At 43.0% G+C, this 21,286-nt stretch overlaps 1 protein-coding gene across 1 annotated transcript; it reads right to left on the bottom strand.

The window, feature by feature from the left end:
• Positions 1–559: 559 nt before the first annotated feature.
• On the bottom strand, positions 560–18,508 carry LOC144499078 (homeobox protein DBX2-like). Its single transcript, XM_078221139.1, has 4 exons — positions 18,022–18,508; positions 9,594–9,689; positions 2,773–2,972; positions 560–1,272 (listed from the first exon to the last, which is right to left on the bottom strand). The coding sequence occupies exons 1-4, from the start codon at positions 18,341–18,343 to the stop codon at positions 958–960; spliced, it is 933 nt and encodes a 310-aa protein (XP_078077265.1). The 5' UTR covers positions 18,344–18,508; the 3' UTR covers positions 560–957.
• Positions 18,509–21,286: the final 2,778 nt, after the last annotated feature.

Raw genomic sequence — 21,286 nt, 5'->3', positions numbered from 1 at the left:
CCTCCCATTCATTGACTCTGACTACACTTCCCGCTGCCTCGGAAAAGCAGCCAGCATAATTAAGGACCCCACACACCCCGAACATTCTCTCTTCCACCTTCTTCCGTCGGGAAAAAGATACAAAAGTCTGAGGTCACGTACCAATCAACTCAAGAACAGCTTCTTCCCGGCTGTTGTCAGACTTTGAATGGACTTAACTTGCATTAAGTTGATCTTTCTCTACACCCTAGTTATGACTGTAACACTACATTCTCCACTCTCTTGTTTCCTTCTCTATGAACAGTATGCTTTGTCTGTATAGCGTGCAAGAAACAATACTTTTCACTGTATGTTAATGCATGTGACAATAATAAATCAAATCACTTTGGATTATATAATTAATTTGTTTTTGGACGATTATATCGGAGGTGATTGAGAGAGGTGGTTGCACAAGGCTGCCTTGCTTTTCTGGCATTACGTCCACACAGAAAATATTACATTGACATTTATGTTGATTGACATGTATCAAATACATCATTTTAAGGTCAATGTTATAATGCAGAAAACAGTGCAATTTTATGGCTGTATTGAGGATCGTTTTATTTTGTGCTGAGTTTTTTTTTACAAGAGACATAGTCAATGGGTATCACATTACAACAGCCAAATTCAATTTGAAGAATATTAACCCCAATGTAAAATTTTGATTCATATTTTACAGTCAACGCTAAAAGGATTTTATCAACAAAGCAGAGAAAACTGTGAAAAATTTACAAATGAATCAATGTTTAACGGTGTCTGAATGAAAGAAATTGTCAGCATTACTGCACATGTACTCTTTGTCACATGTTGGTATTATAATCGCTGAATATCTCTTCAGCCGGCTTCTAAACACTGGTAAAACCAGAGAAACGGATCACACATGGAATAGGGCAGTAATTGGAGGAAGTTGACTACTTGCAACCATTGGGGAACTGAGGTTCAGGTGTCTTTTTTATGCTGTACAGAGCGAGGATGTAAAGCTGCCTCTAACAACTCGATTTTCAAAGCTGGCACTCTGTTCTCAGCAGTGTGGCCATGCTGGGACATTGACGAAACTGCAGCATACTTGCACACAGATGCTTGTACTACATGTGGTGCCTTCCTGTCAGGGCCATTTGGAGTGGTGTTGCTCAGGTCAGAAGTTGAAGCTGGTTTCTCTTGTAATGTTTGCTCAGGTGAACAACCTTGTGTAAGCAGTTCCCTCTCCTTAGTATTTCGCCACTTCATTCTTCGATTCTGGAACCAGATTTTAACCTTTTGAGTCAAAAACATCAATGAGAGCATTTGAATTAGTGTTGTTAGTGACAATGGATTGCCTGTGGTGCATTGTTTAAACCAGTAATGCATTTGGAGAGATGGTTTAATTAAATACTAAAGTATTAAAATTACACCATTGGAAAGAATTAGGATGGGACCGTTTTCCATCTAGAAGCCGAGGCAAAAACAAAGGAGATCTTGTGGTGCAATGGGTAGTGTCCCTACTTCTGGTCAAGAAGCTCTGGGTTCAAGTCCCAATACAAGACTTCATAGAATCATAGAATCCCTACAATGCAGAAGGAGGCCATTCAGCCCATCGAGCCTGCACCAATAACAATCCCACCCAGGCCCTATCCTCGTAACGCTACTTACTTACCCTGCTAGTCCCCCTGACACTAAGGGGCAATTTTGCTTGCTTTTCAACCTAACCCACACATCTTTGGCATGTGAGAGGAAACCGGAGCACCTGGAGACATGGGGAGAATCTGTAAACTCCACACAGTGACCCGAGGCCAGAATTGAACCTGGCTCCCTGGCGCTGTGAGATAGCAGTGCTAACCACACAGATTCAAATATATTAAAATGTATTTAAATCAGGTTCACGCTCATTATGTGCTTCTGCCTGATTACATCATCGGTGAAGGGTGGAGAAAATCAGGAATCGCAATCTCGTCAGCAAGATTCACAACTTGTGGCTTCCACCCGATATTGAGTCCCCGCCGCCAATTACATCATCAGGGAATGCAGGCTCAAGATCTCGCCCATGGTTTCCATTCCTGAATGTCAATATAACAAGGCCATAGTTCACAAAGGGACCACAGGCATCTCTCTCCATTAGAGAGAGGCGATAGGGTAAGGGGCACCACTTCACAAAGGTGGGCAAGAAAAGGAGACAGATCTTCATGAACTATCACATCCAGAACAGGGATTGAACCTGCACTGCTGGCTTCATGTCACACTGTAGGCAACTAACCAACTGAGCTACCCGACACCACCCCCATCCTCCTGAAAGTGTGGGTTATCATATAAGAGCTGATTTTTGTATTCTGAGTATTCTTCCTTTCACTTATGTAAAATTTGCTTTAAGGAAGCGAACATTTGCTTTATTCACAGGCCCTGTTATAACAATGAGCAAAAAATATTTAAGACATAATTAGACCACTGCAATGTATAATCTTATACAAATTGTGTTTAGGTTATCTGTTTTATCGAATTCTTGAAAATATTCTACATGTGTTTCCCACCTCGGAAATTTGAACTCCCCCGAGGCAATTTCCATGCAATAATTACCTGGGAACCTCCAGGAGGAAAGGGGGGAATCCCCAGCGCATTTTTGGAGTAACCCCCCCAGATACAAAGGCCTGGAGTTCAGAAGTTACAGGACTCAGTGTCATTCTTTCATTTGTAATGCTGGGAATTGCATGGCCCATTTCAATACTTCAAATGTAGGCTGTTATTAATTGATAGTGAACCAGTTTAGATTCTGATTGACAATACCTGTGAATCTTTCAGCCCAAGGTGCGTGGCCAGTTTCTTCCTGTCTGTTTTACTGATGTATTTCTGTTTCTGGAAGGTTTTCTCCAGTGCTTTCCGTTGTTCCTCAGAGAAGACCACTCTCCGCAGGATTCCTCTTCGCACTTTGCTGTGGCTAACCTGGGGCCAAAGAGGAAATTCACAGCTCCTGAAAGAACTGCTAACTAAGGAGTGAAATAAAGATATTTACAATTACAGCAAGTTTTAGGAATAGGATAATAAAACATTTAACCTGCAAAACTTATTGATTAATCTTAGCCCTAATCCTCAATCAAGTCATTCTCCAGAAACGTATCTAGTCGCATCTTGCATTTGTTTGTATGACTTGCGTCAGTAATATTCCATAGTAATTTATGCTTTACAGAGTTGATTTTATGGTGTAGTGATTCGAGTGCACTGCTTTGCACAATGGGAGGGCACATCAGCAATGTAGGTAGGCACTGAGATTCCTGCATGATTTTCATAGAATCATAAAATCCCTACAGTGCAGAAGGAGGCTATTTGGCCCATCGAGTCCGCACCGACCACAAGCCCTCCCAGGCCATATTGCCGTAACCCCACATATTTACCCTGCTAATCCTCTGACACTAGGGTCAATTTAGCATGGCCAGTCAACCCAGCTTGCACATCTTTGGACTGTGGGAGGAAACCGGAGCACCCGGAGGAAACACATGCAGGCATGAAGAGAATGCCTCCACACAGACAGTGACCCAAGGCCGGAATTAAACCCGGATCCCTGGCGCTGTGAGGCAGCAGTGCCAACCATTGTGCCACCGTGCTGCCATATCAATCCACTCCTTTCATACAACACTCAGTGTTGGAAATGTTAATTCATAAACACCATCCTGCTGCCAATTATCCTTTATGCAAAATGCTTCCGTTTACTGCTCATTTTTAAAGTGATGGCTGTTGGGTTTTGAACCCATCGTTTGAGTAAGTTCTCGACACCAATCGGGACATTGCTCTTCACAATTGAAAGAAGCAGAACTTTTTTAAACTTTCTTCGGAATCACAATTCCTGAGATTTGATACATTTGTTCAGACGAGGATATTATCTAAGTTTCCAATAATTCAAAAGCCAAAGCCCAACTTTAAGAGTAGCTCTTCCTTCAACGCATAACATTTTCTTTCTTGATGCCAGTGAAACAGGTCTGGGCAGGAACTTTGAATGATAAATCTAGATTGAGAGCTTAAAAATTACCAAACTGGTTTAATTTGTGACTGATAAAATATCTTCTATTTTTTGCCCACATTTGCTTAAATTTCCACCCATTCCTCCAAACTTCACTTCAGGCCTTGAATATAGGAGTATACTACAGTGAAATACTGAAGGAGTCTTGCAGCGTCAGAGGTGTTGTCCTTCGGATGAAATGTTAAACCAATGCCCATTCTGCCCCTTCCAGTGAATCAGGTTGAGTTAAAGATCCTCTCGCATCGTTCAATGAAATGTACAGAATTCAACTGGTATTCAAGCCATCACTCTATTGGCCCAATGCTATCAAAATAGATTGACTAGATAGTTGTTGGAAAACTGTGGATCACAAATGATTCCCAAGTGCATCTAAATAACGACTACTTAACCAATCTGTTGTATGTGAAGTATGTTGGCATGTTTCTGACAGGCATAAGGTGTCATAAAAATGCACATGTTGTTCTTGTGTCCATTCAACTAGCATTGAACAGTTACAATACATTTAGATGTTGTCACTTGCAATGGTTCACAATAAAGATATATCCCAGTGAGGAAGAAGGACTCTAGGAAGGGGATAAATCAACTATGGTTTAACCAAGGAAGTTAAGGGTAGTATTAAACTCAAAGAGAAAACATTTAGGCCACGATTCTCCCAACCCGCTGTGCTGCCTGAGTAGCGCAGCAGGCCGGGAGACAACAGCGGGCAGAGGGGGCCTTTAGCTGGACTCGTGACCGGCATGCGCCAATTATGAGTCTCCCAGGCGATGTTTTTTCATGTAATCAGCTCCGTGTTGAAATCAGTGCAGAGCAGATTAGCATATCATTGTCTGTGTGGAGTCTGCATGTTCTCCCCGTGTCTACATGGGTTTCCCCTGGGTGCTCTGGCTTCCTCCCACAGTCTGAAAGACGTGCTGGTTAGGTGCATTGGCCATGCTAAATTCTCCCTCAGTGTACCCGAACAGGAGACGGAGTGTGGCGATTTTCACAGTAACTTTGTTGCAGTGCTAATGTAAGCCTACTTGTGATACTAATAAATAAACTTAACTTCTCGTGATTATTATATTTATTTCCTCCCCCTTCTGCCCTTGATTATAATGTATTCTTGGAATATTATTAGTGTCTTCCACTGTAAAGACTGATGCAGAATATTTGTTTAATTCCTCTGCCATTTCTTGGTTCCTCATTATTTTTCCAGTCTCATTTTCTAAGGCGCCATTGCTTACTTTGGCCTCTCTCTTCCTTTTTATATATTCAAAGAAACTCTTGCTGTTCATTTTTATATTACTTTCTAGTTTACCCTCATAGTTTATCTTCTCCTTCTTTATTTTATTTGATCATCTTTTGTTAGTTCTTAAAACTTGCCCCAATCCTCTGGCCTAACATTAATCTTTGCCACATTATGGCCAGGATTCTCCCAAAACAACAGCTAAGTGCCCAACGGGTGGGAAAATGGAAGATTTTCCCACCCATTTTTTGCATGTACTTACCTGAATGAACCTCTGACACTCTGTGAACACAGAGTGCCTCAGAGGGACTCATGTCAGAACTTGTGGGGCGGGGCCTCATCTGGCTGGAGAGGCCAGAATAAGCGTGCTGAGTGGGCTACTGCGTCCACTGTCAGCAGGGAGATCGGTGCATGCGCATTGGCCCCCCCCCATCACTGGCCTTCTTTCCAAGTCCCCTTCTCCCCGATCGCTGGTTTCCCCCTCTGGGATGCTAGCCTCCTGAGTCCCCCCCCCGATCCCTGGCCTACCAGACCACCCCCCCAACCCATCCGGGGCCAGCCCCGATCTCCCCCACATGGTCAGCCCCAACCCTCCTCCTCGATGGCCAGCCACGATCATACCATCACTCCCTCCCCCACCAATCCCATTGTAGAGTGGCACCCACCCACCACTGATCAATCCACAGTAGGCCCCGCCCTCCATGTGACTTGTCCCCTCTGGCTCCGCCCCATTTCCCAGTGGGCAGTGCCAGCCTGGCACCCTGGCAACTCCCCCCTTGGGGGCAACTCCAAAGTGGCAACTCCCCCCTTTCCCTGATCTCCTGGGGGCCCTCAATGGCCTCTGTCCCCACCAGCGGGTGAACACACCTGTTCTCCGTTAGTGGGGAGCATTTGTAAACCCCGCTGGTCAGTTGGGGGGGGGGGGGGAGGGGGGGGATGCTATATGACCCAGAGATTACTATCTTGGGCCTGCTAATCATTGTTAAATAGACTGTGGGAGGAAACCAGAGCACCCAGGGGAAACACATGCAGACACGGGGAGAACATGCAGACTCCACACAGACAGTGACCCAGCCGGGAATTGAACCCAGGTGCCTGGTGCTGTGAGGCAGCAGTGCTAACCACTGTGCTACTGTGCCACCCAAGTGCAGAAGTACCAGGAAAACTAACGAGGCTAAAGATTGATAGGTCCCCTGGACCTGCTGAGTTGCATCCCGAGATATTAAAGGAAGTAGCTACGGAGATAGTGGGTAACCTCAGTCCAATCTTAACACTCAGTGGAAGTCTCCTGTAAGTAACTGCCCAGATTATAAGTTAAAGCATGATATGGCCTGTTGACATCAAGCAAATAAAAGCTTTAAATCAAAAGATTATGGAAAAATATTATAAAGAGTTGGAACCCAAAAGTGGAGTTTGGTATTTTATAGGATAATTATCTAAATTAATGGCAAATACAGATTTAAATAGCTTTTGTCTGTAAAATTAAGTTTGTCTTACTGAAAGTCAGAGGGGTGCACATATTAAATTGCTATCAATATCAAAAGTAGGAATCATTTATATGTAATTGTGTCATTACTGGAGGTAAAAGGCCAGCATGATGGATGTACCCATTCTCTGTACAACAAATCAGTCCGCGTCCATTCAGCACATACCCTTAGATAGTCATAGGTTCATTCAGCTGTACTAATTTCGACCAGATCCATGAATGCGGGGTGATTGACAGTGGAGGAGGATCCCTACAGGGGCTCCTTCAATAAACTGCCCCAACCGATTAGAATGGAATCTGTACTCGGCTGAGGAGGCAAAATACACTACAAGTAAATGCATTTTTTCCCACTTACTAGAGCTCACTACTCTAGTTTCAATCATTGTTCGGAGAACGAATAAAGCAATTTATATAGGGAGGTAACCCTTAGGCGAAGTCATATAAGCTACAGCCATACATCTAGCTTATAATTGTTTTTATAAATCTTAAATAAGCAGATGCAAGATATTAACCTCAGTATCTCGGTGGATCATGAGTTGAATTTTCTCTTTTTGCACACTTTCCTCATTTAGGTGGCACGGTGGCACAGTGGTTAGCACTGCTGCCTCACAGCGCCAGGGACCCAGATTCGATTCCCAGTTTGGGTCAGTGTCTGTGCGGAGTTTGCACATTCTCCCCATGTCTGTGTGGGTTTCCTCCGGGTGCTCTGGTTTCCTCCCACACTCCAAAGATGTGCGGGTTAGGTTGATTGGCCATGCTAAATTGCCCCTTAGTGTCCCAAGATGTGTAGGTTAGGGGATTAGCGACGTAAATACATGGGATTACAGGGATAGGGCCTGGGAAGGATGCTCTGTCGGAGAGTTGGTGCAGACTCGATGGGTCAAATAGCCTTCTTCTGCACTGCAGGGATTCTGTGATTTAGATCACCTTTGTCCATTTCAGCATCTAACTCTCCAAAATACCACATCAGGGTTTGATAACTTTCCTAACCAGACACTCAACCCTCCTACACTCCCATCTACCCCTTCACTCCCCACTATTTCCGCCCACTACACATTGCAACTCTTTCGCAATGCATCTACCATAGACTTCCCCGAACAAAGTCTGAGCCTGTTCATCACCTTGGTCCTTACCAAGCTCTCCATAGCCCGACAAAGACTCTTTTCTCTGTCTTCAATGCCACAATGGCTTGCCCCCATCTTCATTCCAAGACTGCCTTCAGTCCTATGCTCTCATTTGCACTCCTCTGACTCTGGATTTCCTTTCCTCTTTGCTCCAGCGTTGGCAGACTCTGTTTTGGGCCACAATGTCCCGACCCTCTGGAATTCTCTCCTATAATCCTCAACCATTACCCCCTCCCATTCTGCTTCCAAAAATCTGCTGAACATTTCAAGTTCTCCGTCAGCCCTATCCAATTTGACCTTTTCTTTCCCTCTCTGCTATATATGCCTGCTCCTTGTTACATGCTTGGATGTAAGCCATGTGTGCTGAGCCCGATAGAATTGCAACTTGTTATTGGGAATGGGGTGGTCTAGGACGGCACGGTGGCACAGTGATTAGCACTGCTGCCTCACAGCGCTAGGGACCCGAATTTGATTCCCGGCTTGGGTCACTGTGTGTGGAGTTTGCACATTCTCCCCATGGGTTTCCTCCGGTTTCCTCCCATAGCCCAAAAGATGCGCAGGTTGGGTGAATTGGCCATGCTAAATTCTCCCTCAGTGTACCCGAACAGGCACCAGAATGCGGAGACTTGGGGATTTTCACAGTAACTTCATTGCAGTGAGAATGTAAGCCTACTTGTGACATTAATAAATAAATATTGGGCTTTTGACTGACTGGGGATTTAATACGATTAGAAAAGTCTTTTGTTTCTAAACTCGATTCATCCGCTGACTCGTAGTCAGGTAAGACAGGACGGTCTACCCGCTTCAGCTAAAGAAAGTCTATAAAAGTCGATTTCATTTCTGTTTCAATGAACTGGGTCTCAATGAGTGTGGTTGGCGGGTTCCCTCAATTGGAATGTGAGAGACAGAGTGAAGAGTGGCAAACAAGAGCTTTATTTATGGCAGTCGGAAAGGGCGCCTGACCCCATCCCCCCTCCCCTCCCAAGGGTCCAGTGCTTTCTTAATGCAGGCTGATTTAGAAAGTTCATCCGCACTGTGAAAAATAGTGACGAGGTCGCGTGTGGATGAAGGGAGTGAAAGTGGCGATTGGTCACGGTCCCGTTGACCATTGTACCGGAGCCTTGGCCGTGTAAAACGCTCTGTGGGAAAGTGGCAGCCCCCTAAAAACAGCTCAGGGAGAGACTCAGCCCATTAAACAGCCAGAATTTGCTGCCTCGCTTGTCAAGAAGCATTCAAATTGGCAACTCTCCTTTCGGGGTGTGTTTTTTTTTAAAAAAAGAAAAAGCCATTTAGCCAGTGCAAATCTGAACAGTTGGTTTGATTTAATGCCACAATGCCTTCGGTAAGCCAAACCATCACAGAATAAAACCTCTGGTGCCCTTTAAATGCATGTAACATTAGTTAATTGCCCCTGATATATTTTAGAAATGTTCTTATTTTAAACAAATTAGAAAGGAAAAACATGTTTTCCCCGGGGTGAATGAAGATACAACGAAATGTACTGGAATAGATTAACTGGGGGGGGAATAGATTGTTGTTAATACATTTTAAGTACGGTCATGTTCTTGCAATGTTGCTTCAGTGTGGAAATCTGCAAAATGTCAGCCTGAAGACTGATTTTTAGCACATTGAAATGTTGACACGTTGTGAAGGCGAAACGTGGCGTTTGACTTGTAACCATTTTTCAGACCACATGAAATCGTATTGCTACGGTATACAAAACACATCAGGCGTTACTGATGCATCACAAAAACTTACTCGGAAAAGCAGTGGGGGAGACCGGCTGCTGACAGGACCCACCGCAGCAAGCCAGGAAGATCTGGGGGAAAGTCGGCAGGAAACATTTGGATAAAGCTGCAAAAAAAAATATTAAATCCAAAATTAAAAATATTAGATCAGCGGTATTTCAGCTAACTTGCAAAGAAAAGGCATTTCTTAAAACCATTAGCACTGCAATAATCCGCCCGTTAATCACTCTGGTGTACAAATCTGTTCTGTAACTCAGAAGGAAACGAATTTCAGACGTTTCGGTGTGTCGTTTTTGCGTTTTCGTTGGCCGCCGCTACAGAATAATATTAAATGACAGAATGGTTACAACGCAGAGAGAGAGAGAGAGACCATTCGGCCCATTGTGCCCGTGCGTTCCACTGTCTGCCAGATAGTTTAATTATTAGTGTCACAAGTAACATTAACACTGCAATGAAGTTACTGTGAAAATCCCCTAGACCAATGCGCCCATTCCCCTGCAGAACTTTCTCTTTCCTCCGCAGGGTGGCACAGTGGTTAGCACTGCTGCCTCACAGCACCAGGGATGGGGTTCAATTCCTGGTTCGGGTCACTGTCTGTGTGGAGTTTGCACGTTCTCCCTGTATCTGCGTGGGTTTCCTCCGGTGCTCCGGTTTCCTCCCACAGTCCGAAAGATGTGCTGGTTAGGTGTGTTCCCCATGCTAAATTCTCCCTCAGTGTACCCGAACAGGCGCCAAAGTGTGGTGACTAGGGGATTTTCACAGTAACTTCATTACAGTGTGAATGTAAGCCTACTTGTGACTAATCAATAAACTTTACATTAGGTGATGAAGTCTATTTTGAAAGCCACCACTGAACTCTGTCTCCACCACACTCTCAGACAATGGATTCCAGATCCTAACCACTTGCTGCATCAAGAGGGTTTTACTCTTGTTGCCATTGTTTCATTAGCTTACCTTAAATCCATGTCCTCTGATTCTGGGAACGTTCCCAGATTGGGAACAGTTTTTCCCTGTCTGCATGTCCAGAACCCTCCTGATTTTCAACACCTCTATCAAATCTCCTCCCAACTTTCTCTTCTCCAGGGAGTAAAGTAAAAGTAAAAAGTAAAGTTTATTAGTGTCACGAGTAGGCTTACATTAACACTGCGAAGAAGATACTCTGAAAATCCCCTAGCTGCCACACTCTGGCACCTGTTCAGGTACACTGAGGGAGAATTTTAGCATGGCCAATGCACCTAACCAGCCCCAATCATCCCCAACTTCTCTAATCAATCTGGGTAACTGAACTTCCTCATCCCTGGAAGCATTCTGGTGAATCTTCTCTGCACCCTGTCTAAAACCTTTACATCCATCCTGATGCTTGTCACCGAGAACTAGATGCAATACTCTAGTTGGGGCTGCCCCAGTGTTTTATAAAGCTTCATCATTGCCTCCTTGCTTTCGTATTTTATGCCCTTATTTATAAAGCCCAGGATGCTGTATGTTTTACTAAGCACTCTCTCAACCTGTCCAACCACCTTCAATGATTTGTGCACATATTCACCCAGGTCCCTCTGCTCCTACACCCCTTTAGAATTGTACCATTTACTTTACATTCATAGAATCATAGAAGCATAGAATCCCTACAATGCAGAAGGAGGCCATTCAGTCCATCGAGTCTTCACCGACCACAATCCCATCCAGGCCCCATTTCTGTAACCCCACATATTTATCCTGCTAATCCCCCTGACACTAGGGTCAATTTAGTATGCCCAATCAACCTAACCCGCACATCTTCGGACTGTGGGAGGAAACCGGAGCACCTGGAGGAAACCCACACAGATATGGGGAGAACGTGCAAACTACACACAGATAGTGACCCGGGTCTGGAATTGAACCCAGGTCCCCTGGCGCTGTGAGGCAGTAGTGCTAACCACTGTGCCACCGTGCCGCCCCTAAATCCAAAATGAATCACTTTGCACTTCTCTGCATTAAATTTAACTGTCACTTGTCCAGCATTTCCTCCAATCTGCCTGCTCTTGTGAAATTTAACACTATCCTCCACACCATTGACAATATTTCCAAGTGTTGCCTCATGCGCAAACTTTGTAACTGGGCCCTGTACATGCATGGGTTACTAATAAATATCAGGGAAAACAGGGGTCCTAACACTGACACCTGTAGAAACCTTCCCTCAATCCAAAAGGCAACTTTTCACCACTACTCTCTGTTTTCTGTCTCACAGCCAATTTTATATCCAGGTTCCTACTGTTCTTTTTATTCCATGAGGTGTGAAATCTGTTCTGGGGCGACACAATGACACAGTGGTTAGCACTGCTGCCTCACAGCGCCAGGGTCCTAGGTTCAATTCCGGCCCCAGGTCACTGTCTGTGTAGAGTTTGCACATTCTCTCCATGTCTGCATGGGTTTCCTCCGGGTGCTCTGGTTTTCTCCCATAATCCAAAGATGTGTGGGGTAGGTTGATTGGCCATGGTAAATTGACCCGTAGTGTGTTGGGGGATTAGCAGGGTAAATATGTGTGGTTACGAGAATAGGGCCTGGGTGGGATTGTGGTCAGTGCAGACTTGATGGGCCGAATAGCCTCCTTCTGCACTGTAGCGATTACATGATTCTGTGGCAGTTTATCAAATGCTTTTTAGAAATCCTTGTATGACACATCAACAGCATTAACGTTATATTACGTCATCAAAAAACTCAAGCGAGTTAAATATGATTTCCCTTTAACAAATCCATGCTGATTTTCCTTAGTTAATCTATATTTGCCCAAGTAACTGTTAATTTTGTCCTGAATCACTGTTTTGAAAAGCTTCCCACCATCAAGGCTAAACTGAGTGGTCTGTAGTTGCTGGGCATATCCTTAAACCTTTTTTTTAACAAGTGTGATGATCTGGTGCCTTTAAGAAATGTATTTTAATCATGTTTCTCTGCAGGTTTTTCAAGCAGATCCTAGCATTTTATTGGTGCCATGATGTCTGTAACCAGTGTCCTCTAATTGTTACTGAAGCAATATAATGGCCATCATACTGATTTTAATCTGGACTAATGCAGTTCTCTGTGGTTTAATGGTCCTTTGGGGATTGATGAGTGGAGCTCAATTTGTGGATAATTGACAGGTCAGGTGATGTGCCTGGGGATAGTATTCTTTCCACAGAAAAGTCCAGTTTTTAGTTTTGGTTCTCAGTTGCTGCTAGAAGCTGGTGGAAGAAGGCAGTGTCTCTGCCTCTCTCTCTCTCCGGATGCTTGCTGAAAATTCTGGGACTGGGAAGTCTCAGAGAATTGATTCAACATTCAAAGGATCAATTGACAGCAGGTGTAAAAATCCTGAAAATCCAGCATCACGTGAGCATACTTGTTTTTGTGCCAAGTCTGGAGAAGGGTGTATGTAGGATGGTGTTTGACTTGGAACAACAGAGATAGCTAGTGGTTAAAGTTTATATTGTTAATTCTTGTAATTGGTAAAAGTTATGCTAATTATTTTTGTTAAATTTTAACTGTGTTCTTAAATAAACTTTGTTTAATAAAAACTTCCTAGGGAGTCACTTGAAACATTCCTGAAGTGAAACACCTTATGTTCACCCATGCCAAAATCAAATGTTAAACTTAGGATCTAGGTTATCTTCACAAATACCTTGGAGTTTCTGGCCTGGGTCTTAGCACAAGGGTGTGACATTTGTATCTAAGAAAGATTGTAAAATTATGGCCAGTGCCTTCACAATTTTCACTCTTACTTCCCTTAGTATCTGTGGATGCATCTTGTCTGGTCCTAGTGACTTATAATAGGGCCTCATCCAGAGGTTCCCAGTATCACAGATGTCAATCTTCATCCAATTCGATTCACTCAACATTTCATATGAAGAAATGACTGAAGGCACTGGATACTGCAAAGGCTATGTGTCCGACAATATTCCGGCAGTAGTCCTAAAGACTTGTGCTCCAGCTAGGCTGCTGTGCCCCTAGCTAAGCTGTTCCAGTACAGCAACAACGCTGGCATCTACTTGGCAATGTGAAAACTTGCTCAGGTATGTCCTGTACACAAGGAACAGGGCAAATCCAACCCAGCCAATTACCACCCCATCAGTCTACTCTTGATCATCATTAAAATGATGGAAGGGAGTCACCAACAGTGCTATCAAGCAGCACTTACTCAATTATAACCTGCTCACTGATGCTCAGTTTGAGTTCCTCCAGGGTCACTCAGCTCCTGACCTCATTACGGCCTTGGTTCAAACATGAACAAAAGAGCTGAACTCCAGAGTTGTGGCAAGAATGACTGCACTTAACAACAAGGCAGCGTTTAACTGAGTGTGGAATCAAGGACCCCTAATAAAACTGGAGTCAATAGGAATCAGGGGGAAAGCCCTCCACTGGTTGGAGTCATACCTGACACAAAGGAAATGGCGATGATGATTGGAGGTCAATCATTTCAGTTCCAGGACATCACTGCAGGAGTTCTTCAGGGTAGTGACTTAGCCCCAACCATCTTCAGCTTCATCATCAATAACCTCCCTTTCATTATAAGGTCAAAAGTGGGGGTGCACTGATGACTGCACAATGTTCAACACCATTTGTGACTCCTCAGATACTGAAGCAGCTCACGTTCAAACGCAGCAAGACCTGGACAATATCCAGGATGGGCTGACCAGTGGAAAGTAACGTTAGCATCACACAAATGCCAGGCAATGACCATCTCCATCAACAGAGAATCTAACCATTGCCCCTTGACATTCAATGGCATTACCATCATTGAATTCCCCACTATCAACATCCTGGAGTTACCACTGACCAGAATCTGAACTGGACAAGCCATACAAATTATGGCTATGCAAGCAGCTCAGGGGCTAGGAATCCTATGGCGAGTAATTCACCTACTGACTCCCCTAAGTCTCTCCACCATCTACAAGGCACAAGTCATGAGTGTGATGGAATACACTCCATTTGTTTGGATGAGTGCAGCTCCAACAACAATCAAGAAGCTCAATGCCATCCAGGACTAATCAGCCCATTTGACTGGTACCCCTCCCACAAACATTTACTCCCTTCACCACCGACAAACAGTGGCAGCAATGTGTACCATCTACAAAATGCACTGCAGGAACTCACCAAGGTTGCTTAGGCAGCACCTTCCAAACCACGACCACTACCATCTAGAAGAACAAGGATAACCGATACCTGGGAACACCACCAGCTGGAAACTCCCCTCCAAATCACCCACCATCCTGACTTGGAAATATATCGCTTTTCCTTCACTGTCACTGGGTCACAATCCTGGAACTCCCTCCCTACACCACATGGACTGTAGTGGTTCAGGAAGACAGCTCATCACCACCTTCTCAAGGGCAACTAGTGGTGGGCAATAAATACTGGCCTAACTATTAACGCCCACATCCCATAAATGAATAAAGTATGTTGCAGTTATTAGAATTGGCGGTGTTTACCAAAGTCTAACAGGTATTTACAAATCTCTATCCACTGGAATTGATTCTAAGTTAAAGTTCAATATATAGGCTTTTAAGTATTTCACCATGATTTAAAAATATGTTTTTTAAAAATCTAAAGTAATTAAATACTGTTTTCATGTGCATTTTGTTTTATTCTATGTAACTGCAAATGTGGTTATCTCTTACAACTCTTTGGGACAAAAATGATAAAGCTGTTTATATAAGGTTGCATGCCCTAGTGGACAGAACTCCCCATGGATTCCTTTTCTGGGATTTGGATACAATCTCAAAATTATTTGCCTTTAATTTTTAATATTAATATAAAAATATTAATTTTTAATATTAAGATTCTAGAGAAGAGCTGAGAGTGTAACTGCTGCCTTTCCCAGAAACTTTAATAAAATGGGTTCCCTGACTACTTTTAAAGGTGGCTCCACACAGAACACTTGAAAAGTCTGCAGTAACTAATACACACACAAATGAGAACTGGCCTCACAGAGGGAATCACCTGCTGCTGAACTTTAGCTAACTTAGATCCACATATTATTATCTCTTTAAACCCAGGATGTATCAATGCAAAATTCGCAGTCCAACTATAGCCAAGTTTTCAATTATTCTTCATAATAAATTTTAATACAGTTCATGGTCTCATCTGAATGACACAGAGGAATACTCCTCTTGTGTTGTTTATGGATATCGCTGGGAATCTGTGTAAAGTCGCATGAAATATGGGAATTTATTTAAAAAAGAAAGAAAATACTGAAGTACACCGATCAGCACACAGAAGAAAAAAATGACTAGCATTTGAGTGTCAAAATGTTGAATATTTGATTAATATTTGACTGTCAGATTGCTGAATGTTTCCATTCTTCTCTATTAATGTTTCTGCAACCCAGATTTTCTTTATAATTTATAATATCTATGATCATTTATAATATTTCACATTTAGAATTACAAATGATTTTGAAATTGTGAATGAGGGTAAAGTTAGCACTTTATAACACAGCTTTTTAATTGCCAAGGAAGCAGTAATTGAACAAGTCCTACTTGGTTAAGTTATAGTTCCAATTTCTGCTCTTGTGTTATGGTGGAGATGCATGAATATATTTACATTTGCTTTCAAACACCTTTAAAGGACACTTATATTTGTTAAATGCTTCCCCTCATTCTGGAATGATACAACAGTGTCATTGGATATTTCTGTGTCCTTTAAAAACTACTTTGTGATTGGTATGTGTTTACAAGGTTATGGAGTCACCACTAATTAGGGAAATTGAAGTTTTGTGCAAGGACTTGCACATGTGTGAAGTCTCCCCTCCATCTAATTCATTTTCCAAACATATACTGTATTAATAAAATTGTTAGGAGCATATTACATGACTGTTCAAAGTTAACATTACATAAGGTGCAAAGCAAATCAGTTTCTTCCCATATTGTATGTTACTCATTGCATTTATAATTACAGTCAATATTTACAATATCCATTACATGTCAAACACACAGTTTCACTCAGTTTCCAGCCCCTCTCGGCCTGAGCTGCTGGGTGTACTGTGGCTAAAAGGCCTTTGTCAGCTGCCTTGTCCCTCAGCACCTAGTCCTGGAGCATGGGATGTGCCAGTACGTAACATTCCCTCGCCATCTAAAAGTTGATTGAAATGTTAATGCTCACAGAAATTTGGAAAAAGTTCCCTGGACTCTAATATGCATCTGAGAACCTCTTAGGCTTTGCTGTAATCACTGGGAAATCAGGGAAAAATGACAATCTTTCGGACCTGATTTCGGGTCTCCTGGTAAATTCCGTTCTGGCGAGCATTTGCATTGATGCAAAGCTGAATCCATTTCTCATACATGCAAGATGTGTGGGCACAATTTGCTTGTTAATGTTGCAGGAACCGTGTGTAGGATGGTCGAATAGCATTGTGTCTTGTTAGAAGTTATAGAGTGGTGATTTTTTTTGTCCTTTTTTTGTATCTTTGTGTGGTAGATGCAAAATACGTCTGGCCACCAGTCTCAGCTTGGTATCTGTGCAACGTGTGAAATGTGCAACCATCAAGTTGAAGTTATACTGCCAACTGTACACTGCTGTTAGTCACAGTAAGGAGCTCAGCTCCCCGGGATACTCATGTTTTACACAAATAAAAAAACAGAAACACAGCACCTGTAGAAAGTACAGACAGGTTCGTTTTTAAAGCTGGAACAGATACACTCTGATAAAGGCAAAATGCTGAAATTTGAAAGACTCCCCCCGCCACAGTATTTCCATATCCGTTTCCCCACCCCGCAGTCCTTTCGCTTTCTTTCATTTGTAGTACAGACTTTTCGATGTTCAGGTGGCTTTATTTTTCTGAACGATAAAGAAACAGGCCTTAGGAGATTCCAGTGAGATTCTTCAAATCTGGCTTTGCTCTGGGCGGGAGTTATATTGTATCTTGCAACGCATTGGGGTTGTCGCCACTTGCATTTAGTATAGTCCAATCATGGTTACTTTTGTGTCAATGTTGATCTGAATCTGCTTTGCATTCGGTGCCAAAGTCACTATATAAATTGCAGCCAGCAAAATACAAATCCACAAAGCCTTAGGAATTGTCTAACATTTGGTTTTTAGCTGAATCTACAGAAGCATCCATAGTACAATAAAATTATACTATGATTTCGCATATTGAGTAAATTGCAGAATTGTATATCTTTTATCCTTCTAATTTTCTTGCAGAATTGTGTGTGAGCATTGTTGAATAAGTAATTAAATCATCCAAAATGTTCAGTGCAACTAGACGGTAGCAACAATATTTTAAGGAACGTGTCTGCATGAAACGCTTGCAGGTAAAATTATATAATTCCGAAATGGTATTTATGAAACTGCGTGAAAATTATTGAGGCATTTATATCTTCGAGTAATATTTTATTAGTGTCACAAGTAGGCTTACATTAACACTGCAAAGAAGTTACTGTGAAAATATTGATGAGGCCTGCAGAACAAAGAGAAATGGTGTGAAATCTTACCTATTTCAGGATATGAGACTGTGTGGCTGGTGGAGGTGACTGGAGCAGGCTGCTTGTCTGAGGGGTTAACGAGCTGAAAGGAGGGTCTTGTCGGATGTGGACCTCCCGGTGGGCCGATTTGTTCCGCAGTCTGGGGCACTTTCACTGGAGCTGGGTTGGCAGGGATCGGCCGGAGCGGGCGGCTCAGAGGGGCATTTACCCGGAGCAAATTGTCAATGAGAAAACTCTTGCCCAAGTTGTGGAATGCGGGGAGCTGAGGTGAGTGGAGGAGAGGAGGTGCTTCCCAGGACACTGCCGGTGCTGGAACCGGACTTGGCAGCATGGTGAGAGTAAACAAAACAGGAGAGGGAGGGGGGTGTAGGAGGGAGGGGGCCAACGAATGTGGTGACTAATTTCTTTTTCTCTCTCTCTTCCAAAGCAAGTTAGAAACAGCGGAGTTCCTTTGGTGATAAGTGACTCTTCCTAAATGTTGCAACTTTTGGGAAAGTCTGGAGTGAGTCTGGGTGCAGGATGTGATGCGATTGGCCTGAAGCTTTACATGTGATGGTGTAGTGAGGTGCACAATGTCACTCTGACGGGAAGGAAGGTGTGTCTATGACATGTCACTCTGCTAAACTCTCAACTGTAAAGAAAAGTTTCCCAAATTCCAGCCCGCTTTCAAATGTCCGACCCAAGACCCCAAATGCAATTTTTTTCTCGCTAGTAAACAAAACCTATTTACAAATTTTACCGCAGAGTTATGAACAGATTTGGAGCAAATTTAATCCTAACAATATTCGACCCAATCAGCCTCTGATATTGTGTTTATTGTTGCATCAGTTTACAATCTGTTAGTCTGATCTATAGCGATTCAAATCAAAAGAAAATAACATTTCAAACGTCAGCAGAAGTGAAGTTGTGTTCTCGCCAAACTATTTTCCGAGTTTGAGGTTCTGGTTTGGATAACTGGCCAGCAATTACTCAGAGTTCGGTTCTTTGGAACATCATTTACTAAGGTCACCCCTTTCACACACACACACCCTTGAGTCACCTCACCAATGTCCACCTCCAAAAAGTATATTCAGATGGCTACTTTCTCCCAGTCAATTCGGGATCGCCGTCAACAGACGAATAAATTGGCAACTCAAAGGAAGCAGCTGCTAAGGACATTCAGTTCTGCAGAAGAATCATACTGGACTCGAAACGTTAACTCTGTCTCTCTGTCCACAGATGTTGCCAGACCTGCTGCGTTTATCCAGCACTTATTTAGGACATTATGTTTTAGAAAGCTTATTTATTAGTGTTACAAGTAGGCTTACATTAACACTGATGTGGATGAGGATTAGCACTGATGTTACATTAGCACTGCAATGAAGTTACTGTGCAAGTATCATTCCCTCCTCCCCAAAATACAAAATTAGCTACCATCATATATCTATTTGAATTCTCTGGGAGTGATATAAGCCTTATTGTTTTTAACCTTGGCTCCGGCTCTGTATGTAAAATTGTATCATTCTTGTGGAGTAATTTGAAACGTGAACAAAATTGTCAAGTCCCCTGTTTCGATTGTGCTAACTGGCGGCTCCATCTCATCAGTTTCCTAATTATCAACAAACAAACTTCAGAAATGTTCCAATGTTGCATTTAAACAGATTCCAGAAAGGAAACACAATCGCGAGGCCCAATTCTTAATCTGAAGGTGGAGAAATAACAAGTTTAAAAACCATTCCCTCCTTCAGACGAGTCTAAAATATTGAAGAATGGGGCGGTATTGGATTTTATATATTCAAATACCTCCTCACTGTTACAATCACGGTGCTTTCGGCCACTTGTACAAATGTTTCCCTCTTTTTCTTGGCATAATCCTGCCATCAGTAACTTGATTTAATTCGGCAAACAGAAAAAAAACCAAATGATTACACCAGTTCCGGTGCCTTGTACCAATTTTATTAGAATGGCTTTTTTTTTAACAAACAATGAATCTAAAGGGAGGATCGTGATAAAAACAGGGTATAAACTAAAGCCGCAGTGCAGAATCTTAAAATAATCAGATTATCCAGGATACGAATGAAATATGCCCGGGGGCTTTGGAGGTATTTTATCTTTCGTTATACCACCAAGCCTTGGCGTTCTATATCAAATAGAAACGATTTTCTAATCTATACCGGGTGCCAATTCTGTAATCCATTTTCCGTCGACAAATGATTAGCTGCAAGTATGATTCTGTGCCGCATCCAGTTTTAAGCGAATGAGAATTCTGGATAAACGATTCTGCTGTCTGAAGTAGGGACAGTTCATCCGTTCCAACAAACGCAAGTGGTTTGCGCTGTGTGCGAGAAGTCCAAATCTTGTACAGGGGGTAAATATCTGCGAAAGCACCTCTGGATAATTCTCTGAGAAAGGGAGCGGACTATTTAGAGATAAATAATGCCCCCACCCCACAGAAACTGTAATTTGTCCAGGATTGCTGTTACAATCCTATTTTTTTTTCTGTACTGTTATCATTTACTGTACTGTTATCAGCAGCACGGTAGCACAGTGGTTAGCACTGCTGCTTCACAGCTCCAGGGTCCCGGGTTCGATTCCCGGCTCGGGTCACTGTCTGTGTGGAGTTTGCACATTCTCCTCGTGTTTGCGTGGGTTTCCTCCGGGTGCTCCGGTTTCCTCCCACAGTCCAAAGATGTGCGGGTTAGGTTGATTGGCCAGGTTAAAATTGCCCCTGAGATGCATAGGTTAGAGGGATTAGCGGGTAAATATGTGGGGGTAGGGCCTGGGTGGGATTGTGGTCGGTGCAGACTCGATGGGCCGAATGGCCTCCTTCTGCACTGTAGGGTTTCTATGATTCTATGATTCATTGTTAAGTATCATGCGCCAATTTAAAATGTTCTGAATCGATGGGAAACATTCCCAGTAATATCCAGAGAGAAATATGCTCCAATTTCTCTCATGGAGAAAGGAGGTTATCGTGAAGAGTAGCAGGACTGCCATCTGACTTGTTCAGCAAGACTACACTGCTGTGCTCACATGGTGCTCAGTAGAAGTGAAGCAAAATGGCAATTAGGCCAATCTCCTGATATCGTTCAGTTAATTGGAATGAGCATTTAGAATAAATTAGCAAGATAAATTTAAGTTTATTTATTAGTGTCACAAGTAGGCTTACATTAACACTGCAATGAAGTTAATGTGAAAATCCCCTTGTCGCCACACTCCAGCGCCTGTTCAGATACACTGAGGAGAATTTAACATGGCCAATCCACCTAACCAGCATGTCTTTCGGGCTGTGGGA

The sequence above is a fragment of the Mustelus asterias genome, chromosome 9 (assembly GCF_964213995.1).
Source record: "Mustelus asterias chromosome 9, sMusAst1.hap1.1, whole genome shotgun sequence".
NCBI classification, from domain to species: Eukaryota; Metazoa; Chordata; class Chondrichthyes; order Carcharhiniformes; family Triakidae; genus Mustelus; species Mustelus asterias.
The sequence above is the reverse complement of the archived record's forward strand: the minus strand, read 5'-3'. Positions and strand labels throughout refer to the sequence as shown.

Bases quoted from the DNA above. Each gene is read 5' to 3' on its own strand.
- LOC144499078 (XM_078221139.1), bottom strand. From the start codon at position 18,343: ATGCTGCCAAGTCCGGTTCCAGCACCGGCAGTGTCCTGGGAAGCACCT. The intron at 2,973-9,593 runs GTAAGTTTTTGT...TTCACTCCTTAG, and splicing joins CTCCCCCACTGCTTTTCCGA to TTAGCAGTTCTTTCAGGAGC. The intron at 1,273-2,772 runs GTATTGTCAATC...TTGACTCAAAAG, and splicing joins TTGGGCTGAAAGATTCACAG to GTTAAAATCTGGTTCCAGAA.